Source organism: Mauremys mutica, chromosome 6 (genome assembly GCF_020497125.1).
Source record: "Mauremys mutica isolate MM-2020 ecotype Southern chromosome 6, ASM2049712v1, whole genome shotgun sequence".
NCBI lineage: Eukaryota > Metazoa > Chordata > Testudines > Geoemydidae > Mauremys > Mauremys mutica.
In genome coordinates, this window is record NC_059077.1 from 48277579 (window position 1) to 48304016 (window position 26438).

Genomic DNA, 26438 nt, shown 5'->3' on the forward strand with positions numbered 1-26438 from the left:
ATGGGAAACAGGGAGTGAATTCCTTGCAAAGATACATTTTTGCGAACAATTAACTGAGTCTAGGCTGTCTCTGTGAATTCTGGGTTGAGACCCCTGTGCCTGCTGGGGCACAAATCATTTTCGCGGTGGATTCTGGGTAAATGTCGCCAGTCATTCCTTCCTCCGGGAAAGCAACGGCAGACAATCATTTCAAGCCCGTTTTCCCAGAATTGCCCTGGCATACGCCATAGCGTGGCAACCATGGACACTGTTTTTGCCTTTTGTGTATGTCACCGTATGTGTACTAGATGCCGCTGACAGAGGCGGGCCAGCAGCGCTACACAGCAGCATGCTTTTGCTTTTGCATGACAGCAGAGATGGTTACCAGCCATATTGTACCATCTACCATACCATAAATTGGTAATAAGATGGGCATGGTTACCTGTCCTTTTGCACTGCCCCATTTGGTGCTGTCATAAGTGCCCCTGGCCGAGCAGCCAGGGGCGCAAAAGCAAAAATTGGGAATGACTCCCAGAGTCAATCCCTCATTTTTGGTATCTAAAAATAGAATCAGTCCTGCCTAGAATATGGGCAACTGTACTAGAGAACCACTGTATCATAGAACCAGAGACCACAGCTGCTCTGTGTCCGATCCTGCATAAATTATGAGCTGTATGCTATTCACAGGGGGTGCTCCTGCAACAACACCACCTGTTCATTCCGTTCTTACCCCAGCCTTCCTGGGCTACCATACCATTGTCCCCCCACTTGTGTGATGAAGTAATAAAGAATGCAGGAATAAGACACAGTGACTTGTTTGTGAGAAATGAGTGGAAGGAAGCCTCCAGCTGCAATGATAGTCCAGGCAGGACATTAAGGAGTGTGGATGAAGGAGCCCATCATCCCTCTGCTAGTCCAGGGGCAATTGAATCTTTTATTTACAATGAAGGGTGGGGGCTGATGGAGCTCAGCCCCCTGTTGCAATGTTGAGGACGGTTACCAGCCATATTGCACCATCTGCCATCAAAAATTAGGGACAGGCGCCCTTGATCGACCTTACTGATGCTAGTCGGCATGGTTACCAGCCCTTTTGCACTGCCCCATGTGCCAATAGGCTGATGATGAGGACGGATACCCATCATTTTGTACCATCAGCCATCCATAGCGTAGGGGGAGCAAGGATGTTGGTGTTGAGTACTGCACCATCGCGTCTATCTGCAGCATTCAGTAAAGATAGGGTGACATGTAAAAGAGTCAACAGAGGATTGTTTTCACTTCTGGTGGTGGGTGGGGTGTGCGCGCAAATTGCCGAACTATGCCCTGAACCACCGCAGACACTGTGTTTGACCCTAGAAGCATTTGGAGCTCATCCAAGAATGCAAATACTTTTCGGAGACAGCAGGAACTGTGGGATACCTTGCGTCCTCATTCCCCCCTCCCTCCATGAGCGTCCATTATATTCTTTGGCTTTCCGTTACGCTCGTCACGCAGCTGCGTGCTGAGTCTGTGCTATGCCGTGTGTCCGTAGATTTTTTAAAAATACTTTGGACCAGGCGTAAAATTACAGTAATTACCCTAATTAGATGCAGGAGTCTCCGAGCGAGATCACCCTGAGGAGGGTCACTGAAGGAGATAGAGAGCGCATGCTGCGTGAAAGCTAGCACGAACCAGGGCCCGATGCAGCCGTGCTCGGGGAGGCAGTGCTCCCTGAGTACCTCATGAAAGCCTTGCGCGGAAAACTGTGCTACCACGGAGCACCCAATAAGGCAGCTCTCCCCAGGAACCTCCTGCTGATGCTTTTCGATTAACGCAAGGAGAGCTTCGTGGAGATCTCCAAGGATGATTTCTGTTCTATCCCCATATCTAGAGAGACCTCCTTTTCACACAGTTAAGATTCCTGTTATATTAAGAATAAAAGTTAACATGGTTAAAGCACTTACCGACTGCTCCTTCCCCTGATTCAGGGTCCGGGTTAATGGCCGGGGAGGGTTGTTGGGGGATCTCCGTGACGGTGATGAATAGATCCTGGCTGTCGGGGAAACCAGCGTTGTAAGCGCTCTCGCCTGCCTCGTCCTCCACAAACCCTTCCTCATCTTCCCCGTCCGCGAACATCACCGAGGAACTGGCCGTCGACACTGTCCCATCGTCAGAGTCCACGGTCACTGGTGGGGCAGTGGTGGCAGGCTCCGTAGCGTCCGTTTGCCGCTTTGATTTTTTGGTAGCCTTGTCTGGGGTCCTTGATTTTCACGCGGCGCTGCGTTGCATCCCGCCTGTATCCTCTGTCTCTCATGGCTTTGGAGACCTTCTCGTAGGTCTTCGCATTCCGTGTTTTGGAGCGCAGCTCCGAAAGCACAGACTCCTCGCCCCACACACCGATCAGATCGAAGAGTTCCCAGTCAGTCTATGCTGGGTCCCTCTTTCTATTCACAGATAACATGAACTCCTCTGCTGGAGAGCTCTGCATCGTTGCAGGTGCTGCGGAGCTCGCCCCGATGTCCAGCCAGGACGTCAGATTCAAAGTGCCCAGACAGGAAAATGAATTCAAATTTTCCCGGGTCGTTTCCTGTGTGGCTTCTCAGAGCATCGAAGCTCGGACTGCTGCCCAGAGCGTCAACAGAGTGGTGCACTGTGGGATAGCTCCCGGAGCTACTAAGTTCGATTTGCATCCACACCTAGCCTAATTCGAGCTAGCCATGTCGAATTTAGCGTTACTCCACCTGTCGGGGTGGAGTACCGAATTCGAACTAAAGAGCCCTCTAGTTCGAATTAAATGGCTTCCTGGTGTGGACGGTTGAGCGGTTAGTTCGAATTAACGCTGCTAAATTCGAATTAAAGTCCTAGTGTAGACCAGGCCTTACACACTACACAAATAGTAATCAAAGTTAACCTGATTATCATTTATTGAAGAGATCATCAGGATTTGTACTTACTTGAGCTCTCTGCTAAGCACTATATTAATTCTGTCTTTTAAGGGACGATTCTTCTCAGGAATTGAGAACCAGGTCCTCTTACCCATTATCACCACATTCTGTTTACCTGTGTAATATACAAAACATTTAAAAAAAAACTGTTTCAACTTAGTACAGAATCAGAGGTGGTAGTTTAGTGACATCTAGTGGATTTATCTCCCCAATCTCCTTTGAATTCTATTTAAAGAGTTAATATGTTTAAGTGCAAATTTTAAACATTAGCAAGACTAAATGTAAGTAAAAGATCAAACTTAGGCCTGGATCCTGTGATTGCTCATGTGAATAAAGTAACATACATACATACGTGTTTGCAGGATCAAGGCCTTGGTATGCACTCTTTTAAAAAGCCGAACAAAAAATGTAAGTTTTAAATATAACTGTATGACTTATAATTAACAGAGTATCCATACTATACAAAAGAGAACAGCTTCATGGCTGCTTTGATCTGGCCCTAACTTCCTGGAACCCTGGTTCTTTTCACTAGAAACAAATTTTAACATGTTCGGTATGTGATATTTAAACTTAAAAGCATTTCAAATATCTCTTTCCCTAAAAATGTAGGATCTACACATTCCACAAAATTATAGAAAAACGATTTTGCCACTGCAAACGTTTCCAGAAAGCTAGTGCAAGCTAGAAGGCAAACTTACCTACAACCTGAAACTAAATCGGACTGTTTACAAAACTGGACTTTGTGTCAAACTTCACACCACCATTTAAAAATGTTAGTGGCAAAAATGAGACTATTCACACCAGCATTTAGTGTACTAGCTTAGTAGACCACCACTACTCCATGATGCACTGTGTAAAACTAAAGTGTACATATGAAAGCACTGACAGTCATGCATAGAATTAGGTATAAACTGAAGCTACACACAAGCACAATAATGCTGGTAAAGATAAAGCTTCTACTTGTTTGGAAACTTTCTTTTTTTAAGATCTGGGACCCCAGCTACAAGTGATAATGCTATTTTGTATAATCGCTTGAACTAGTCTGCACGCCCCGCCAATTAATACTTTCATTTTGAAATCTAATAAGCCATGCATTTTACTTTGAGGTTTCTCTTTACAACAATGAAAACAAAACAGAAAGATACATATCAATATGTATCTGAATTATGTCATGCCAAGATGTGCAACTATTGCACTATGAGATGAAAGGGGGTGGATTTAGGCTTGTAGTCAAGCATTTATAACTTTAAAAGGAACACTGTTCAAGAACATTCCATCATAGTTGGACAAATTTACAAGAATGAAAACATCAGGTAAAATTTGTTGCAATATCTTTAAATTAGATTTACAGCAAGAAAACCTCTCTCAATTAACATTAGATGTTAGGATGTTTCTAAAGGAGTACAATAGGGATTGACTACATGGAAGTTTTGCACTAGTTCCAAGTCGAGTTAATCTGCATCTAAAACACTAGCATACATGTGACACAATGTATCATAGTGCATCGACTCTGCACTTACTGCATTCTGGAATCCTCTTGCAAAGTGGACTAAGTTTGCTGCAAATTGAATTAGTTTGGCCTGTTGTTTGTGTGCAGGCAACAGCTGCACATCACTATTCACATGCCTCCAATGGCTATTCCACACTGCTTTGGGGTTGACTGTTACTGACCTAGCTGCTGACATGTATGCCTTCACCTGCTCTGGTTTCAAGTTCCCAGGGAAATCTACTCCCTCATTTAAAAGCTGACACATGGGGCCAGATTTGGCCCATTTGGTCCTGGGTTTGAGTGTTTCAGCATTCTTGTGATACTACAGCAATTCTACTCCACAAACACCACAAGATGCTGCTGCTTGTAGCTGTGCTGAGACCATGGATCTCTCAACCATCTGGGGAGAAGCATCAGTGCAAGAAGATTTTGTGGCCAGCTACTGTAATAAAGCCTGTTTGTGGACATTGCAAAGCTGATGTCTGTGAGTGGTCATGGCTGGGGCACCTATCAGTGCTGAATAAAGAGCAAGCAGTTCAGGAGGATCTACATTAAAATCAGGGATGCAAGGAAAATATTAGGCAGAGGATGTATGACCTGTCCATTTTATGAATAACTGGACTGGATTTCACACAATTATACAGCTACCCACCCCAGACAGTTTGTGGATCCTCCTGACAGGTCTCTTCCCTGCCCCAACTTGAGGAAGACTGGCAATAATCACTGGAGGATGAGCAGGACGAGGCTGGAGAGGAGTTGTCTCCTGAAAGTCAGGATCTGTCTGGGACTCAGGACTCTGATGCACAACAGGTTGAAACCCAACCCAATTCTTGCCGTGCATTGGCCAAGCCCAAGTCCCAGCCAGAAGCCCAAAACAGGACTGAAGAGGCAGATACTCCAAGAGGGAACTTCAGCTTGTAACTACCTATCTTTACAATTTACTAATTATTATTGTGTTAACTTGCTAGCTTCTGTTCTGGGTGCCCCATGGTGGCAGCCATTTTATGCAGATTTGAGCTAGGAGTCTTTCTGACCCACAGTGAAAACAGTCCCAGGATGCATGCTGTAATGAAGCAACAGACCATGGGATAGCCTCTGAAAGCACAACACCCTCAATTTGCAAAAAGTCACCACCAAATTGAAAAAATGGAACGGGCTTTCCATGTGCACGCTGTTGGTGTAGTTTGCATACAGTGCTTTACCAGATGCACAGCAAAAGCTTCACAATAACCCCCCTTTGTGTAGACAAGCCCTTATAAAAGGAAGTGTATTACAAGGATGTAAGGAAGTCTCTCAGAGGGAAAATGAGCTATGGAAATAAGAGTTTTTTCAAAAAAGGGATTAGATCAGTGGTCCCCAAACTTTTCATGTTCGTTTCCCCCCCACCAGGGCTGTGGACGGGGAAAGGGGGCTGTGGCTGGGACTGGGTAGCGCTCCCTCCCTTCCCCCAGTGGGTGCTGGCCCATGCCCTGCTGTGCCCCCCGAACATTCCTCCGCAACCCCCTACAGGAGCACATTCCACAGTTTGGGGACCTGTGGATTAAATGCTTTGTAATTTAACTCATTCAATTGTTCATACAATCCAAACCACTAAACAAAATGAGATGGTTAGGACTTTAAAGCAGTAAGTAGTTTACTGTGTAAAGTTTAATGACAATCAGACTTTTGAAAAGCTAGCCATGTAAGTGTAATTCATCACACTTTTTTAGAAATTTATATACGTACATAACTAACATTGTCAGTTTAGAAACAGACTCTACACAATCAACATCTATGGGGAATACAAAAACACACAACTGACCTGGGTTTATCCAGTTAAGGTCGAAAGTTTCCTAATAATGAGTTACCTGGCATTGCTCACACAGCAATATAATTTTTGCACAACCTCTCCAGAAATCACAACATGCCATCTTTAATATGGTCCTGGCATACACTCCAATCTGAACCAAGATTCCTAAATGTGATGACACACCAAAGTAGTGGGGTCAAGTAGAAGAACCTTCTTTTTTTTTTTTAATTAAACCCTAAAAAAGTCATTTATAAAAAAAATCTGTGCCATAACAATTTAATTATGCAGTTTTGATATTCAGCCCAATATTATATAGAATTTTTTTAAATATTCAGTTTCAAGTTTTACATAAGAACAGCCATACTGGGTCAGACCAAAAGTCCATCTAGCCCATTATCCTGTCTACCAACAGTGGCCAATGCCAGGTGCCCCAGAGGGAATGAACAGAACAGGTAATCATCAAGCGACCCATTCCCTGTCACTCATTCCCAGTTTCTGGCAAACAGAGGCTAGGGACACCATCCTTGCCCGTCCATTGGAATGTGTGTGTCATCTATCACCCCATCACAATTAGGGAATCACACTGCTGCAAAGCCATTCACTATTTCATGCACATTGCCAAGGGTCACAGTCCTTCATAGCAGGATGCCATCAATGGCTCTGCACACTTGCGTTAACGCAGCCCCAATGGTCAACTTCCTAACTCCAAACTGATTTGCAACCGACCAATAGCAGTCTGGAGCTGCCAACTTCCACACAGTGATAGCCTTGAACTTCATCACCAAGAGAGCAGCTCTCATTTTGGTGTCCTTGTGCCGCACACAGCTCCTGGAAGGTGGCTTTCTGCATCCCAAAGTTCTGCAGCCACTGCTTGTCATGCCAGACCTGCATAATGAAGCAATCCCACCACTCAGTGCTAGTTTCCCAAAAGCAACAGTCCTCCATTTTGCTTTAGAGAAAAGGAAGCAAACTTTTTCAGAATATAAAAAGTGTTACAGTCTGCAATAGTTCCATTTCTACTTTTATTAACAGGTAGGTAAAAGCACGATGAAAAACTACCTATTTCTATATCTTAATTATGCTTTGTAATTTGCAAATTATTAGAATTTCACTCTGCCAGTCAAATTACATTCTCAAAAAGACCCATTATGAACATTTATCTCAATACAGCATGTGCACTGAGTAGACAGACATACTTATTTGTTAAGTATACTTGGTTCAATGCAAGACACAGAGTAGACATGATCAGTGTAAATAGCTATATAACAATAATATGAAAAGATACATGTATTAACTTATTTTATACTAAAACAATAATAAAGCCAATATAGACAGGAAAGTTACGAATCTTTTCAATTTAGTGACATCACAAACTAATTTTAATAAGTAGAAGCATAAAAAGTGAAAACACAAATATTACCTTCTACAGTGGTTGTTGTGGTCATTCTCTGAAAATACTTAAACTCATTCCTATCAGTAGAACAAGAAAAAAAATCACAATGTAGGTTTACTCAGAGAACTGTGTTTGGATTTCTTTTGTTGATAATAAATACAGCATGTAAGTGAATTTTAAATGAATGTAAGCACATTTATTGCCCTTGAGGTGCCATGCTGAAGTCCTCGATTCATTTAGGTTTATGACAGATGCATAAAAAGCAACAGTGCAAGGCTGCGTACAGCCATGCCTGAAACCGGACCTTTGCCACCGAAGTCCTGGGCAAGTGAGTAATCCAGCCCCGGGCCTCGAACGGCTGGGAACGAGCCTGAGCCCATCACGCTCGTTTCCTGCAGGAGCCCAGCAAACGGCCCCTGTTCGGCTGCTACTCGCCTGTCTCTCTGGTTTCAGACGCCCAAAGGCCCCCCGCAGTCCCGCTGAACCTCCCCTGTCCCGCCTGGCGGCGCCACCAGCCCCCGCCCCGCAGCCTGCACCCCCCGGCTCGCCACGCCCCCTCCCGAGGCACGGGCAGCACCGCGCGCTGGGACTGGCGGTCCGTTCGCGCAGCCCTCGGGCGAAGGGGCCCGGGCCGCAGCACCTGAGCGGGGGCCAGGGCAGGTCTCCGTTCTTCCCGATGCCCATGTTCTGGCACACGGCGGCGATGAAGTTTAAGGGCCGGACCATGGCGCTTCCGTTCTGCTGTCACCTCCCGCTCCGCGCCTCAGAGCGCTGAACCTGCGCAGAGCGACACAGGCTGCTGCCTTGCGTGCCTCCTTGGGGGGAGGGGAGGGGAGGGGAGGGACAGCCCGCCGCTCGCTGCAAGGCCTCACGTGACCGGGACAGCACCAATCCCCTCCCTCTCCAGAGCCCCACTCCGGCAACAGTCCAACCTCTTTTCCTTCTAACTCCGCCCCTTTCTAACCTACACGTGGTGCCGTGATTGCGTCACTGTTGTGTTCGGCGGCGCGCGCAGGGAGCGGCGGGGTCTGGGCTGCTGGTTCCTGCGTTCCCGAGCATGCGGCGGGGGCGAGAGCCGCGCGGCCCCGGACAGTCGGTGCTGAGTAAATTCTTCCGGCCGGTGGGGTCCCTGCGCGTAGCCGGGTCCTCAGCCGGCTCCGCGGCGAGCGGCGGCGGCGATGGGCTCCAGGCTGCGGCTCCGCACACGGTGCGCGGGGATGGGGCGCAGGAGCAGCCGGCGTGTCGGGAGAGGGACCGCTGGGCCGGGCGGGTGTGGGGCAGCAGCCCCGGGGCGGGTTTTTCTTAACGCGCTGTGTGATCCTGGGCCGGTGCGTGGCGCAGATACTGCAATAAACAAACCCTTGCCAGCGCCACGGCGGGCCCTGACCTGGGGGGGGAGGGATAGCTCAGTGATTTGAGCATTGGCCTGCTAAACCCAGGGTTGTGAGTTCAATCCTTGAGGAGGCCACCTAGGGATCTGGGGCAAAAATTGGTCCTGCTAGTGAAGGCAGGAGGCTGGACTCAATGACCTTTCAAGGTCCCTTCCAGTTCTAGAAGATTGGTATATCTCCAATTATTACCTATTACCGGGCTTCTCCTGGGGTCTCGGAGCCCCTCATGCCACCTCCACTTAACTGCCTGGGTAATTGCTGCTGTTACAATGCTGGGCTAGTGCCCTCATTCCTCCCACCAGCAACATCACTAGCAGAGCTGTGTGGCTGAAGAGTCACCGGTTGTGGTGTTTTGCTGTCTTGTCTACACTACAGTGGTGCACCCTGTAATGCTTCTGATGACGTCACTCCTAAGGGCTAATCTACACTAGAAATTAGAAAAGTGATAGTGATGTAGCAGTGCTGCTAGTGCAGATGCTCTGTGCTGGTAGGAGAGAGCTCTCCTGTTGGTATAATTACTCCACTTCCTTGAGTGGCAGTTGTCATGTCAGTGGGAGAGCTTCTCCCGCCAACATAGCACTGGCCACACTGATGACTAGGCCAGTGTAAGTTACGTTGCTCAGTGGGATGGCTTTTTCACACCAAAGTAAGTGCTAGTGTGTACAAGCCCTTAGTTGATGGGTGAGTGATCGCCTGTCAGCTTAATAACTCCTGCTTCTGTGAGAAGTGGTAGCTATGTCAGTGGCAGAAGCTCTCCTGTGGACAAGCACTGGTGCTTAGATCAGTATAATTTATGTTGCTCAGGGGGGTGGATTATTCATATCCATGAGTGACATAAATTGTACTGAAGTAATCTGTAATGTAGACATAGCCTGAATTAAACTTCATGTGAACTCACCACATACAAAATGCTCATCACTTAAATCTGCCTTTCTTACCTGGGTCTTTCGAGGACAGTGGGTCAAGAATGGAAACATAGTTGTGCAGTTGAGCAAACTACTTAACGCTCACTATCTATAATACAGTTAATAAAATTAGGGAATTTTTTTTAAAAAAAAAGACTAAAATCACTCCAGACACAAAGGTCCTTATATGCTCACCCGACTCTGGAAAGCGAAAAAAAGTTAGGCATTTGGGGTCACACAGTTCTTTTATAAACTCAGCTGCAAATATCAGATGCTGCAAAGATAGTACTTGTGTGGGCCCAAAAAAGCATTGCTTTCCAAAACCTTAGAGGAACTGGAGTAGGGGGTCCAACCCACTGAGTGGGAATATGCAGTAACCACTTCCAAGAATCTTGAGTTTTACATAGGACAACTCTCAGAAAATAAACTTAAAGCAACCTTATCAAATCCTGAACACCCACTAAGCCAGGGCAAATATTTTTTCTTAATTGATTTTTTAAATTATCATTAATCACCATGATACAGAGCTTGGTAAAAAGATATTGTGCCTATGCTGATAGATTTGCTGATAATTTGGAAAAGTTGGTTTTAAATTGAGTTACTTTCAGTTTTCAGCTTTATTTTATTTTGCCACACATGTATTTGGAGGCAGGAGTTATTGTTTTTCCCTTCCCGTTCCTGTTTGCTGCTTATTTTGAGGGACCTTTGCGTTGTAAACTTGCATCAGCAAACAGCACTGGTTCAGTGCCTTCCTTAATGAGGAGACCTTTCAAACTCAGTATCTGTAAATAACATCTGAAGACCTGTCTATCCTTGTGAAGGGACAGAGCAGGCTGCTTTCAGCTTGAAGGCAAATCAGGAATGACCCTGACACCCAACTCAGTGCCAGATAGAGTGGGCTCAGTGGCTTACTGGCAATGACAATTGAGACTTGAGAATTGAGACTTGTGGCGCTGAAATTTTACCAATAGCGAGGGAGGTTTAGGATTTTGAGAAACCACCAGAGCGGGTCCTTTTATCGTTGTTGGAAAGAAAGGTAGTGTAAATTGATGTTGTTCAAGCATTACTCTTGAGAGACTTCTGAGCCTAAAAATTCTGCACATAATATTGCAAAATTCTGCATATTTTATTTTTCAAAATAACACAATATAATCATGTCAGTTTCAATTGTTTTGGTCATTTATTTCAAAATAGCTGTCCACAGGAATGTCTGTAACAATACAGACAGCAAAAGAAGATTCAGAAAATGTTTTCTGACAAATAGATTCCTTACTAGGCATAGTAATACATTACTTTGAGTAATAATTTATTTAAACTACAATACAGACACTCAACCCTCCACCCCATCCCCATGTGTCCTTGTACTCCTGCCCCAGTCTTTCCCTCACATTAGCCCTTCTGAACCCCAGTCTGACTCCCCAGCAGCCCCGTGTGCCCCGCTCTGTTCTCCCCCCAATCCCCTCCGTGCCTCCTAACATGGCACTGTAAGGAATGCAACCTCCCCTTCCCTATTGGCTGCTGACTGCTATGGCTGCCCTCTGTTCTGGTGCGACAGCAGCCCCTGGTGGGTAAAAGGCATAACTGCAGCACTTCTTCAGCAGAATATATCTTCTGCAGAGAAAAAAACAGTCTGCGGCAGACATGAATTCTGCATGTGCATGATGGTGCAGAATTCCCTCAGGAATAAAGCATGGGCCTGACAGTATTTGTATGCAGATTTGTCTCTGTCTCAGGAGCCTTCATTTCTTCCAATATCATCAGACCTTCTCTCTCAAGTCTTCTCTTCTAATCTAGAATCATTTTACCTTGCAGCATGGAGTATGATGTGGCATGCTCCATAGAAGTCTAGGAGATTTCTGCTGCAGTTTAGAAAAACATTTACACTACTCATCAGGGGCAAAAGTTTTCTTTGTGGGCAGTTGGTGTTCCAGGCCCATATAATGTATTTTAGAGTCTTCATTGTTTTTTAGTCTTTGAGCTTCCTTATCTGTCAGAGTGTTTTCCATGTTATCTCAACGTATCTGCCAGTCAGCTTTTCTACTCTTTTTAGTCCTCCCATCCTCAAAAGATTCTTGAAAGGTGTGGTTATCAGCTTCCTAGCAATCAGACATCTTGTTCTACAGTGAACATCAATCTGCTGCTGCCATGATGATGTACTCACCTTTTGAGCCTTTTTGTCACTAAAAATAGGATTTTTTAAAAATCAGAGTTACATCTGTGAGAAGAGCAAGTGAGTTGCATGTTTTAATAGGTGATCATTCTTTAACTTTGTTTTGAAGAGACAAAATTGTCTTGTGTTCTCATCCCAAATTTAAATAAAAAATAATATCCAAGTTCAGACCACTAACCTTATAGTTAATTCCTCCTTGGGGAATCTAATCTCCCTACTCTTGATGTAGAGGGCATTTTATGTAGATAATTCTAAGAGATTTAGAAGGCTGTGTAAAGGGAATGCTGTTTCTACTTCTGTTTAAGTGGATTAGACTGTCCCATTTAGACATGCATTAGCTAAGGTGTCCGAGTGAGTTCAGATAGTCTCAGGGACTGTCAGGGCTAAGACAACATTTATGCCTCCATAATGTTTCCACCATAAAAAAAAAATGTGCATGGCTGCTATCTTGTGTTGTGTACACATTTACATGACTATACTCTCTTTACATGACATCTAGAACTGATGTTTACTTTGGGAAGGCAGTTTTACAATCTTTTTAATTAGATCTCCTCAACCCATTTTAGAGCTGTGTTTGCTAGATTCCCACTAGTGGAACTAATCAGTGAAGAAACTGTTATTTTGAAAGTGTTGCATCTGCTATCAGCCCACTGTCCCCTTTCCTTGGATTTCCTTGCTTGTAGGACTGAAAGTTAGTAAGACGAAGTAAGGCAACTGAGGCCACATGGCCATGATATAACCTTTGCCTAGAACAATTCAGAAGATGGTGCTCATGCAGCCTCACTGGGCAATACTTTTTAGAAAATTCTAGAAGCTCAGCTCTGTAGGGAGGTAAGGGGCACATCCCATACAGACAATGCTCTCAGAGAGCCATTGATATCATGGCAAGTGACTTTTTTTATAGCAGACCTTGAACTGAGTGCAGGATTAGATTAAGTTTTGATTTCCTCAGTGACATACAAAAACATCTGTTTTAGACTGTCGTGTAAAATGTTACTACTGTTAGAAGTGCCAGAAGAGACCGTCATACATGCTTTTATACATATCTGGAACTGTAGAATGACAGTATGCGTCATGTATATTACAAGAAATAGTCAAATATAAATAAATTACTGAAACCAGAATACACGTGCAATCTTTATCAGTCAGAATATTTTATGGATGAAGATGTTATCATATTGTGATCAATTTATTGACCATAGAAAGTTAAAGATAATCATTTTGTCTGATTCCATCGTTTAAGAATCAGCAGTCAAAAATACTTTTTAAAGGAAAAACCCCCAGAAAATCATACTAAAATAGACCATGGTAGTAAGCCTTTTAAAAGTTTCAGATCTGTCTTCCTATATTAGGCAAGTTCTCAAAGTCAAGTCTCCGCCAACAAAAAAAAAAGTTACTCATATTTGAAACATATATTAATATGAGCACATAAGAAAAATCTCATTGGTATGAGTAGCAACAAATAGTTAAAATCCTTTTTGATAAATTAACATAGAAATGTGTATTCATCACACTTTCTACGTACAAAGTGCTATGGATACAGAAAAGATAATTTTGTAAGTGGATTAGTTATGGATGGAAGATGCTGGATGGATAATCCTGGTAACTGAAATCTTCTCTCTCCTGACGGCAGATGCAACATTACCCAACCAATATCCCTCAATCCTGTTCAGTTTACATGCACTATTAATTCTTGTCCTCTCTGCCAAAGAGCAAATAAACATACCACTTGTGCAGAGGTTCATAATGTGGATGTCTATTCACTGTGAGCTTTGAGGGGATCAAGGACTTAACACTTTACAAGCAGATAAAAAGGTAAAGATCATCTATGGCACTATAATTTAGGCCACCAAGGCCTCAGGCTCCAATGAGCACCTTGTAAGCCTGAGAGTGTCTGTGCAGAGCTATTGCAGGGTGAAGGCCCAAGTCATTTCAGGTAGGGCAGTGAAAAGTTATCTAATGGTAACGTTGGTCACAAAGGGTCAGAACCTAGTCCCATTAAAGTCAAAGGATGTTGCACCAGTTATTCTGTTGGGATAAGGATTTTGTCCAGCATGTCGATATAGTCGAGCCAGTGACCTGGAGACTGGACCTATGTTGCAATAATACCTTGTTCTGTCTACTGTCTGTAGAGTACACTAGTTACTCCTTGAGGAATTCTGTACCAAAAAATTAAAATTTCTGCAACAAAATTTAAAAATTATGTGCCCAATACTTTCAAATTCTGCATATTTTATTTGTTGAAATAACACAATATAATCACTCCAGTTTCAATTATTTTTGGTCATTATTTCATAATACCTGTCAGCAAGTATGTCTGTAACAATAAAGACAACAAACAAGATTCAGGAAATGTTTTTTTAACAAATAGATTCCTTACTAGGCACATTAATACAGAACTCTGAGTAATAATTCATTTAAACTACAATACAGAACCATATTTCCTGCACCGTGCAGAAACAGTGCAAAAGCTTGGGGAAGTCAGGGGCAACGGAGGAGCTGAGGGAGAGGGGAGTAATTGCTGGGAAGGAGCCTTGGAGTGAACTTGGAGGGTTGTTGGGTATGGGTAGGAAAACTGGAACAGGTTTTTTTGGGAGAGGGGGCAGGAAGGGATTGTTAGGGAGCTTCCCCCCTGCAGACCCTGGCTGACCCTTAGCCTTTCCCATTCAGTCAGGTACATCTGCTCCTGTCCCCATATGCCCTTCCACCGCCACTCAGACACCCATCCCCCTCCCACTCCATGTGTCCTTGTACCCCCTGTTCACATGTGTCCCATTCAGATACCCACTCCCCCATCACCATGTGGGCCTGCACTCCCTCCCCTGTTCCTGTGTGTCTCTGTGATCTCACTCAGCCATCCCCCTTCTCCCATGTGGCCCTGCACCTCCCTCCCCCCTGTGGCTCTGCACCTCCATGCCCATTCAGCCCCTGCCCCAATCTGTCTTCCCTCCGACAAGCCTGTATGAACCCATCTGTGACCCCCTAGCTCCTGTCTTCTGACCTGGCCCGACAGGTGCTGTGAAGAAGGCAGGTTTTTTCTTTTCCATAGCTGGCCAGGAGCTGCTGCTCTGTTCTAGCACGACAGTACCCTCTGGTGGGCAAAAAGCAGAACTGCAGCAACTGTCTGACAAGCTTTTTTCTGTGCAAAAAATTAAAGTTATGTGCAGCTCATTAATTATGTGCATGTACAGTGACACAGAATTCCCCCAAGAATAACTAATTTTTGTATCTGTTTTGAAGAAATCTAGTCAATTATAAAAACCATTGTATAGATAAATATACAGTTGGTTAAAATAGCAAAGAATTCTTAGTGTTATATAGAAAATTAAAGTGGTGCTTTTACTTTATTGTGCAGAGATAAAGTTTGTTCTTTGGGTGTATTTTTCACTCTTTCAGCATATGACAAGGAAAGAAAATAAACTAACTTTTAAAAAATTAATGTTTTAGACTTCTAAGTCTGGCAGAAATAAGAGAAGAGCTGTTGAAAACAATGAACCTAGTAAAAAGAGGACAAAACCAGTACAAACTAATAGAAAGGAAGGCCATGATGCAGTGAAGATTCTTGATGTTGGTGAGTTCATTGTAAACAAAAACTTGCAGGCACTGAAACTGAATAAAAGTTATTAATTGTCAAAAGTTAAAATTACAGTGTCATATAGTTTAGGAACTGGCTTTTGAATTCAGTGTATGTATTTTAAAGTGCCATTAGTTGCTGAGAAATCATAGCTGCTAATTATGTTGAAACTAATTTAAGAAAAAAGTTGTGCTCTGTTTCTACACCAAGCATTTAACTTAACAAATTAATGTTGGTAGAAAAACAAGGCAGTGAATAAAAAGGTTCATTAACGCCATTAAAGATTTTGAGAAAAAGAATCATTTTCAGAATAGAAAGGGACTGTATTGATGTGTATCAGCACTTTTATAGTGCTTGAAAGTACACCTCTACCTCGATATAATGCAGTCTGATATAACGCGATTTCAGCTATAACGCAGTAAAGCAGTGCTCCTGGGGATGGGGCTGCTTTACCTCGTTTTATCCGAATTCGTGTTACTGCAAGCGGTTCCTCTGCGCCCGCCCGTTACTTGCTGCGGCCCTCCCTGGGGCCCCCCCGCCCCAGCTCACCTCCGCTCCTCCTCCTCCTCCCAGGATCGTGCCACAGCCCCGCTTCTCCTCCCTCCCAGGCTTGCTGCGCCAATCAGCTGTTTGGTGCGGCAAGCCTGGGAGGGAGGGGGAAGAAGTGGAGCTGCGGTGCGCTCGTGGGAGGAGGCGTAACGAAGGTGAGCTGAGGCGGGGGGGCCCCGGGGAGGGCCGCAGCAAGTAACAGGGGCGCAGAGGAACTGCTCCTTGCTCCAGCTCATCTCCCGCCTCCTCCCCTGAGTGCGCAGCCACCGCTCTGCTTCTCTCCCCTCCCCCCTTGCAGGCTTGCTGGGCCAAAGGGTTGATTGGCGTGGCAAGCCTGGAAGGGAGGGAGGGAGGGAGAAGCGGACTGGCGAAGGCAGAGCAGAGGTGAGCTGGGGCAGGGAGCGGTTCCTCTCCCTACCCTGATATAACGTGGCCTCACCTATAACGGTGAGATTTTTTTGGCTCCCAAGGGCCGTGTTCTATCGGGCTAGAGGTGTACATCAGAAATAAGAGTGAAAAAATGTCGAGATATACTATCAACTTGAAATATAGTGTTTTTTTTTTTAAAAAAAGGTAGCTAAAGTAGTTTCAGATGGTACACTGATGGTACACTCAGATCCCCTACTGATTTTGTAGCTTTGCAATTATTTTGCTCTATTGAAAATAAAATAAAAGCATTTTTTTTGCCTTCTGTGTGAGATAGACACAAACAGGGAAAGCTAAGGCCCAGATCCAGAAAGGTATTTAGGCACCCAAACCCTAGATTTAGGCACTTTTACAATCCACAGAACCCCCACTCAGCTGCCACCTCAGCTGCTTAAACCCAGTCAGCGCTTACATTTTTGCTGTAAACGTTCCCTAGATGCCTACATTTCTGCTTGTGGGCTTGTTCACTGCTTCCCCCTCTAGGCAATGTGATTCTCATACCAGGGGAGGCTAGATATTCCTGCAGAGCATGGTCAAGCACGTGTGCTCTGAGTATGTGTACTGGAGTGGGCCCCATTCAAAAATCCAGATGGAGGAGGAGCGTCCCATATAACCAGGGGTGAAAGTAACTTAAAGGACGTACTAGTACGCCAGAGTCCTGAGCAGGGGGTGTGGCCTCAACTGGAAGAGGTGGGGCCTTTAATTCTGCTGGCCCAAGGGCTCCGGCCACTGCTACTGGAGCGGTGCTCTGGGCCCTTTAAATCACCGATGGAGCCCTGCCGCCACTACCCTGGGGCTCCAGCAGCGAGTCTCAAGCAGCGCTTTAAAGGCTGCGGGGCTTCCCGGAGCAGCTGGAGCCCCTGGCCCTTTAAATCACCAGCCTGGGGAAGCCGTGGTCCAGCACAGCGTACTGGCTCTTCCCGGTACACCGTACTGGCTTACTTTCATCTGTGCATATAACTTAGCCCAGTGGTTAGAGCGCTCAGATACAATTCCTTCCTCTGCCTGATGGGGAGAGAGGATTTAAACAGGCATCTCCCACCTCTCAGGAGGATTCCCTAACTGCTGTGCTATAGGAGACTCCAGTCAGAGTATTTTTCAGTCTCTCCTGTTGCAGCTGTTTCTCTTTCGATAAATAATTAGTCATTAGGCCAGAGTGTGTGACTGAGAATGGTTCTGTAGCCTTGTGGTTAGGGCATTCATGTGGGAGGTGGGAGATCCGGTCCCTCGGCTCCAAAGACTATTGTCTCCTGGCAGCCGGGACACCCCCCTTTCTATGGCATCTCCCTTAGGTGGCTCCCCACCTAGTATGTTGGCTTTTGTGGATCTCTTTCTTAGGTGCCTATCTCTCCCCATTCATTGTATAGGGAGGCTAGGCACCTAGCTCAGGCTTTGTGATCCCTTTGTTGTTCCACAGATTTTCTAGATGCCTGAATGTTAGTCTCTTTGTGGACCTGGACCTCACGGATTATACAGGGGAAATAGTGAAGCTAATTATACACAAAGTTCTGTTGCATTCACAAAGTAAACAAACTGGAAATTGTTTCCCCTCTAATGTCTTTCAAGACATTATCTAAGGCCTGGTTGACACTAAAAAGTTAAATTGACCCAGCTACATCATTCAGGGGTGTGAAAAAGCCACATTCCTGTGTGATGTAGTTAAGCCAGCCCAATCCCTGTCATAGACAGCGCTAGGTCAGTGGAAAAATTCTTCTGTTGACCTAGCTACAGCCTCTCAGGGAGGTGGATTACCTGCGCTGATGTGCTACAGCAGCACTAAGGCTATTTCTGGACTTAAAATGCTACAGTGGCACAAATGCAGCTGTGCAGCTGTAGCACTTCATTGTAGATACTCACTACAGCTGCAGGAGGAATTCTCCTGTCACTGTAGTTAATCCACCTTCCAGAGAGGCAAGTAACTAGGTTGATGGAAGACTTCTTCCATTTACCTAGAGCTGTCCACACTGGGGTTAGGTTGGCATAGCTACATCTCTCATGAGTATAGATTTTTTTTTTACACCCCTGAAAGACGTAGCTATACTTATGTAAGCTTTTAGTATAGTCCAGCCCTCAGGTAGGTGTTAATTGTAGCAAGAGTAGATTAAAAATAGTCAGAAGTGTGATTTTTTTTAAGTTGACCCTGGTTCTTTATGTAGCTATGTAAATACTAGTTGTTTTAGACTGATTATGGTTTAATGTTAATGTGAATGTAATCTTTACTACAGTTACACAAATAGTTACTCTATTTTATTATTCTAGTTATTTAGATTAATCTAGCATAAATATTCATGAGGTTGGGTAAGATACTCCTCAGTTAAAGTTGTCCCGGTTAACGTTGTTTCGTTGTTACATTGCTGATCAATTAGGGAACATGCTTGTTTAAAGTTATGTAATGCTCCCTTCTAACGTCGTTTGGCAGCCTCCTGCTTTGTCTACTGCTTGCAGGAAGAGCAGCCCGTTGCAGCTAGCTGGTGGGGGCTTGGAACCCGGGTGGACCGGCAGCCCCCCTATCAGCTCCCCGCTCCCCGAAGTTCCCTGTGCAGCAGCTGCCTGCAGTTCAGCTGTGTCCCTCCCCCCACTGCCATGTGCTGCTCCTGCCCTCTGCCTTGGAGCTGCTCCCCGAGACTCCTGCTTGCTGTGCGGGGGGGAGCGAAGGAAGAGGGGGGGCTAATGTCAGGGTGTCCCCCCTCCCTCCTGCTCCCCACTTACCCCATCTTCCATAGAGCAGAGGGGACACACCAGGGCTCAAGACAGAGGGAGCTTGCAGCAGTTGCAGTCTCAGGCAGTGTACTTAAGGGAAATGTGCATATCTCCCTCAATTCCTGCTGCCTTGTGTAGAGAGAGAGTTAACCCTTGAGGGCTCAGCCAATTGCTAGTTCATCATTTATCAGTAAGGGAAATATCCCACCCTCTGACTCCCACCTCAACCAAGCTTCACAATCATCATCACTGTGTACCAGTATTAAATTGTTTATTTAAAACTTATACTGTGTGAGAGTATATATGTAATATAGTCTTTTGTTTGGTGAAAAAAATTTCCCTGGAACCTAACCCCCTGATTTACATTCATTCTTATGGGGAAATTGGATTTGCTTAACATCATTTCGCTTAAATTCACATTTTTCAGGAACATAACTACAATGTTAAGTGAGGAGTTACTCTACTGAGTGCCTTCTTTTGTAATGCAGCACTCTGCCTGGTACCCTTTAGTTGCTCACTCCAGACCCTTTACACAGAACAATCTACTCCCAGTTGTCCACTTCATTTGAAGTGACTTCCCCGAACATGAATTACTCCTTTTGCTTAACCACCTGTCCCAATTTATATTTAGCACAGACACTACCCATCCTTCCCCAGACCTGAAGTAGAGCTCTGTGTAGGTCAAAAGCTTGTATCTTCCACCAACAGAAGTTGGTCCCATAAAAGATATTATCTATCTTGTCTTTCTCATCTTTGATGTCAATCTCATTGAAATCGTAATTGCAAGGTAATTTGCTAATACATTTTTCTTGTGTATTTTTACTAATGAAGAAGAGCCTAAGAAATGTGCCAGGCCCTGCATATGTGTGAAAACATTAAACAAACTGAGAGAATTCTGCAGTGATTCAAAGCACCCATGTAACAGAGTCCAGGTGGATACTTTACAAGGGAGTCAATCTGTGCACTTGGAAAAATGTCCGACTTTTGTGGAAAGAACCCTGGAAATGAATAGTGCTCTTCATTCTCAGGACACAGGTTCTCAGGTCAGTGAGAAGGTATGCAGTGCTTCTGTTCCAGGGATCACTGAATTATAGTGCAGTTTGGAGTCCTTTTTATGTTTAAAATACAGGCTTTGTTATTGTGTTTTTCTTAAGTTCAGTCTGACAGAATGCAACATGAAATTATGCGGTACCGTACCAATGATAGAATCTGACATTCATATTCTAGCATGTTACTAAACTCTTAACACAGTAAGCAAAACAGCTCTTGATAGTCTTCAGTGACATTCTTAAACAGTACAACTGAAGTTTTAATAAACAGAATGAGGAGTACTTGTGGCACCTTAGAGACTTTCAAATTTAGTTCTTTTTGCTGATACAGACTAACATGGTTACCACTCTGAAGTTTTAATGAAATTTGTTTTAAATAAGAAATGTTTAAAGATTAGAATATAGAAAATGGTGGTAACAGCCTGTACTTTGGATGTTAGTGAGATTGTTCGCATTCACATACACATCCTTTCCAATGTGACTTCCATCTGAGTTCTTGTTCAGTTCAGGTGTTATAATAAGGATTGCAAGAATTCTCATAATTTTCTCACATAGAAATTAGTACAAAATTATTACTGGAATGTAACGTATCCCAGCGGGATTCAAGGTTATTATAATACTCTATAACGTTCCTCACTGGGGAAGATGTGCCTAGACCAGAACGTATTTTGGAGATAGGCTTTATATTGAAAAAACTTCAGAATGATATCTGTGCAGTAACCAAATAATTGAATATAGTGTTCCTATGTTCTCAAAACAGGCTATAATAGGAGTTCTTGCTAAGTATTTGTGCCCTGATCCTGCAATCTGATTGAAGTAGGAGAACCTTGTATCAGCCTGGTGCCTCGTTGATTTGCATATGGGCACAAGAATCTCTCGCCTGGATCAGATTGTGGGATTGGCGACTTAGAGGCCAAGGCACATAACGGCTTGTTTGATGTGCTGCTTTTCATGGATTGGCTGGTTATTGTTCAGCAGAGGAGAGCTTTACTTCCAGCACTTCTATATTATCTTCCATACATATTTTTCCCAGTTAGATCAGTTAACTTGCATTTTTGGTTGAAGGAAAGATACCAAATTTGATAAGATTTGACCCTTATATTTTGATTACATGGACAACTGATGGAAGAAGGAGAGGCCAATTGAAGACCTCTTGGAAGGTGATTGTGTGGAGTGGGATTGAGTGTGTGCAGTCGTGATCAGTCACAGAACTTTTCTTTATTCCCTTTCTATTGCTTGTTTTCCTTTCATGATCTCCATTCTCAGTTTATTGGGCTACTGTTTATGCATATGTATTGCACTAGCTGACAGTAGGTACAGGATTGTTATTTTAACCTGAAATAATGCTTCAATATATTCAGCACAGTTGTATGACAGCCAGTTCTGGATGCTGGAACTGTATGTTTTTAAAAGTGTAATCTAAGTATTCAGTAATTAAGTGTTCCTCCATAATTATTGTAATACCTCTTTTGTTCACAGGAACAGTCATCCTTTAGTCTTAATCAATTTTCAGCATCATGTAAGAGTTTTGAAGGCTCTCAAAATATTTCTAATACAAACCTCCTTAATAAAAGAACCAAAAGCATATACACTCCACTAGAACTCCAGTTCATAGAAATGAAAGAACAGTATAAAGATGCTATTTTGTGTGTGGAATGTGGATATAAGTATAGATTCTTTGGAGAAGATGCAGAGGTAAGTAACTTTTACCAAGAGCACTTACTGCTGCTCATCTTATATTACTTTGTTACATTGTGTGGAGGGCCACTCTCATTGATAACCTCAATTTAAAAAATGTTTTCTAACACTTGTAATCAAGATACAAAAGATCTAACCTCCTTAAACCTAAAGGTGTCCATTACAAATTGTCTTTGTACCATATAAAAGGTACATCAATATTTACAGTATTCCCTGTTTGAAGTATTGACAGATTAGCAAATATTAGATACTACAATAACATTACCTTGTTTATCAAAGTTAAACTGAAGAAATTAAGGGTGAACTGTATTATGGCATAAAACTAAGTGATCAGAATAAAAATATTTAGCTTGACATTAACCTGATGATTTCGTCTGAAAAATGCAATGTCCAAGTGCCCTAATTGCATATATTTGTGCAAATAGTGACTACCCTCATTAATAGAGGGCTATATAGAAATTAATAGGGGATGTTTGACACAATTGGGTATGAAATTGTATCTGATGCTTTATCTGTACAACTGTAAATCTATATGAACAGGCAAAAATTTCAAAGGAACATGGCTTACATGTTTGCAAACTACAAAATGGCCAATAAACATCCTTTCTGTCATCTCTCTAAATCATTAATACTGATTTAGCCTTTGTTCTGAGCTATTTCCATATACAATTAGGAGCAAAAGGAAAATTACTTTTGCTTAGCCATTGGAGGCTTCATTTTTCCAGTTGTCTTTGTTCTGGGTATTTGGTCTATCAATTTGCTAGCAAATTTACTGTCCTGAAGCCTATTCAGGTTGGTTAACACCCATCTGCTTGTCCAGAACACAAGGCTGACATCTGGAAAGAAGAATGTCTGAGTCGTTGTGTAATGTCATGTTTCTAGCAGCTACTGAGATTTTATTCTTGTGAGGGTGCTTGGATGCTACTGTGGTAAGTGCAGTTTCAAGGGCTAGATAGTTATTTAGGCTTATCAAGGTAACATAACTTACACTGCCTTCTTGCACTGAACTTCAATGGGAACTCTTTGGCCCTTGGTATTCATTCAAGATATCACTTGCAGGGTGGATTGATTTTAAATCATTGGTTTCAATCACTGATTTAAAGCATGTTTTTAAGCAAGAAACCTTGATTTAAATTAACAATTTTAATCTTGTTTTGCTTCTGTACTTTTTAGTTACCTTTGTAAAGAAGGTTCATTCTCATTGGCTGGTAACCATTTAAACAGGTTGATTTGCAACTAATTATAGCCAACTAAATTTGGTACTTCCTTTTTGTTAACCAGAATGGATTCACTATATCAGCACATTCTTATTTAAGCAGTTATATAACTTAACATACATTTATTCAGATTCTAATTTTTTATTATGTAAAAAAATTGTGAATGATGCATTTCTTTACTAGATTAATTTTTTGGTTGTGTTTTGAGTCAAGCATTCTCTGTGTAGAAAATAAAATTAAATTAAAGTGCACTAGTATTTTAAAATTATTTTTATTCAATAAAACTCCCTTAATGTACTGGATACATTAAAAAAAAGTTTAGTGGAGTTTATCAAAATATGTTTTGCATTTAAAGCTAACTGATTTATTAAACAAAGGAAGTATTGTCTTTATTCAGTAAATTGAACTGATGGGTTCTGGGGATTATGTCTTTCAAGACTAGTAGATCTCATCCTTTCAGACCTAGCTTTTTTTATTCAATGATTGTAAGAAGAAAACGAGCTTTCCTGCTTTTTTCAACTTCTGATTGGTTTTTTGACTTGAAATGAACTGGTCATTTAACTGAACTAGTTAAATAAAAATGAAGAAAATATTCCTTCTGCACCTGCAGAAGATGTCACTGGACTTATTTAGCACTTCAGCTGACTCTGGTTCCAGGTGCTTAGCCAGTGACTTTCATCAGTTCAGTGGTTTGATGATCTTTTAAACTTCAGCAGCAAATAGGTACTGCTTCTTATTTTTTGTATTTAATTTAAATTATTTTAATAGATTATAATTATTTTAGGTCTTTAATGTAGCCTGTTGTATTTTCAATTTTAATTTTAAATGGGTTTATTTTAAAACAGAAAATGTATTTAATTTAAATAAAAAACCCAGTTTAAATCAAAATAATTTTATTTTTTAAAAAGAATAATTTGATTTTTATCCACCCTGATAAGTTGACAAGTAAAGCCTGCGGGAGTGGAGTCCTTTGTTCTGGTTAGGATGCTGAGACTGTGAACTCCTGCTTCATGCTTAGTCTTCTAGTACCTCAGTTCTTCTGCTTAGTATTCCACAACACACTGCCATAGCTTTGGTTAATAGCTGATTTGCAGTATTGCTTTTTGACAAGTTTGTATTCACACAACTCCATCATAGTTACCAAGGAAGCTAGATAGGGAATGTGAAATAAGAGCGACCTGAATTGTTGACAGTTTTTTTCATACTTCGCAGATTGCAGCAAAGGAACTAAACATTTACTGTCATCAGGATCACAATTTTATGACGGCCAGTATACCAACTCACAGACTATTTGTTCATGTACGGCGACTTGTAGCAAAAGGATATAAGGTCATTTTTGGATTTAATTAGATATTGTTAAAATGAAAATAGTCTCATTCCTTACCGAAAGAATTTGTTGATGTCATATGGATGTTGTCTCGCTTTTTTGAAAGATACAAAATATGAAACCTTTTAATATTTTACTGGAAAAATACATGAAACTCCCTTTCATTCAGTGCTTTCTGTACACAATGTCTTGGAATTTTTATGATTTTTAGTTATGTTGATTCAAGCCTCCTCTGTTGATCTCACAATATTTCAGGTCCAATTGACTTTTCTGGAAGCAGTTCTGCCTGTCAATGAGTAATAGAAAGTAGGACAGAAAGCACTTTCTCCATCTCTCTCTCCCCTTTCTGTTTTCCTCTCTTTTTTAACTTCCCAACCCATGTTTTTTCCTCTCTTCTTTCCCTTCCTTTCCCCTTTATGCTCATGTGAATCTTTTTTGTACCTCTTATCGCCTGATGTTCTGGTGAACTTTACTATCTACAGTGAAAGAATTGTCGCAGCAGGTGACAGGTGGTCAGCCTCTCAAGCTAAGTTGTTTCAGTATAGAATGTGAGACAGTAAGGGCAAGAGGAGAAAGGAAGTTGCAGGTAAGCTGCAATTCTGTCATACTTGATGGGCTGAATTAGTAGGACTAGTTTTAGCCCTTCTCCTCTCACAAGCACATTATGGTTTACTATTTGGATCTCTTAAATTAAAGTTTTGTTGTTGTTTAAAGTTGGTTATCCTTTTTTTGTTCATCAGCTAACATTTTCTATTTGTGTATATTATAGGTGGGAGTTGTAAAACAAATGGAAACTGCAGCACTGAAGGCTGCTGGAGAAAATAAAAGCTCTCTATTTACTCGAAAACTGACTGCTCTCTATACCAAATCTACACTTATTGGAGAAGATATCCTTTTTGATGTGTTAATTATTTTGCTTTTATACTAACCTTCATTGTGCTCTGTGTTATGCAATGTTCAGTATGAGTTGTGTGTGTTTGAGATTTCTTCCCATAGTCCTTCGGTATAAGAGAGCATGTTCCTGTTAAGTAATGGGGGTGGGTGGGAAGTGCTGGCTGTTCTTTTCCTCTGCACTGGGAATGTTCTGGCTGTATTGCACCTGTTGTCACTTCTGTATTTACAGCAGAAATTTATTCAATAGGACTGGGAAATAGAGGATGGTGAAATGTTAAAACTGTCAATATTTGTGCGTTTCAGATGTTTTGCAATAGCATTGGAGTCTATTGCGAGATTGCATTATTGGAGCACTTTTTGGAAATGGCAGTGCATCCAGTTCCATTAATTTAAAAAAAAAAAAAAAAGAACCTCTGGAAATCAGCATCAGGAATTTTGTTGCTAGAAATGAGACTTCAAGAATCAAGGGCTTCCTCATCTTAACCTTTGATATTTTTGGGTATGCAATAAACACGAGAGCAAAATTTTCTGTTTGCATAGCCTGGGGGGAATTACTTATATGACAAAATAAAAATAAAAAAGTCAAATTGTAAATCCCTTATACAGGTGCATATTTAGTGGCCAACACTTAATATAAAAGGAAATCTATGGCAGCAGCAAATAAGGTTTCTGAACGGTTTGCTGTGCTGTTAAGACAAGGCTAATGATGCTTAAAAGAAGATCCAAATTTTAGGCTGTGGACGTCATCCAGATTTCATGAAGAATGAAATCTCTCAGGTTTTTAAGTGTGTTGCAATATAACAGAGATTACATCGTCCCCACAATTCTTGTTTTTTTTTCAAATGAGAAAATGGACTGCTAGGGTTTATGCTGTGCTTTTGGTGATGTCATGACCAGCTTTTTGACCAGTTGGTAGGTATAGCATTAGTAATACTTAATGAAAGGGGGAAGGATTAAGAGTCTGGAG

At 42.5% G+C, this 26438-nt stretch overlaps 2 protein-coding genes and 1 long non-coding RNA gene across 5 annotated transcripts in view; 1 reads left to right on the forward strand and 2 right to left on the reverse strand.

Moving 5' to 3' along the window:
* DHFR (dihydrofolate reductase) overlaps positions 1–8502 on the reverse strand; it is a 32817-nt gene extending 24315 nt beyond the window's left edge. The window contains exons 1-3 of one of the 2 annotated variants that reach the window (XM_045020770.1): positions 8212–8502; positions 7599–7648; positions 2910–3015 (exon numbers count right to left, since the gene is read on the reverse strand). In XM_045020770.1, the coding sequence (XP_044876705.1) occupies positions 2910–3015; positions 7599–7648; positions 8212–8297 (242 nt within the window). In that variant the 5' untranslated portion in view covers positions 8298–8502. Of the gene's footprint in view, positions 1–2909; positions 3016–7598; positions 7649–7875; positions 8018–8211 lie in introns of those variants that run through there. The other variant, XM_045020772.1, reaches the window with a different exon arrangement.
* On the reverse strand, positions 6001–7586 carry LOC123372575. The gene is made up of 2 exons (XR_006580352.1): positions 6905–7586; positions 6001–6343 (listed from the first exon to the last, which is right to left on the reverse strand). It is a non-coding gene; the product is annotated as an uncharacterized LOC123372575 (long non-coding RNA).
* A 63-nt stretch (positions 8503–8565) lies between the features above and the next one.
* The window catches only part of MSH3 (mutS homolog 3), a 179010-nt gene continuing 161137 nt past the window's right edge, over positions 8566–26438 (forward strand). The window contains exons 1-6 of one of the 2 annotated variants that reach the window (XM_045020759.1): positions 8566–8778; positions 15485–15608; positions 20118–20341; positions 21815–22030; positions 24463–24579; positions 25347–25464. In XM_045020759.1, the coding sequence (XP_044876694.1) occupies positions 8629–8778; positions 15485–15608; positions 20118–20341; positions 21815–22030; positions 24463–24579; positions 25347–25464 (949 nt within the window). In that variant the 5' untranslated portion in view covers positions 8566–8628. The remainder of the gene's footprint in view (positions 8779–15484; positions 15609–20117; positions 20342–21814; positions 22031–24462; positions 24580–25346; positions 25465–26438) is intronic. The other variant, XM_045020760.1, reaches the window with a different exon arrangement.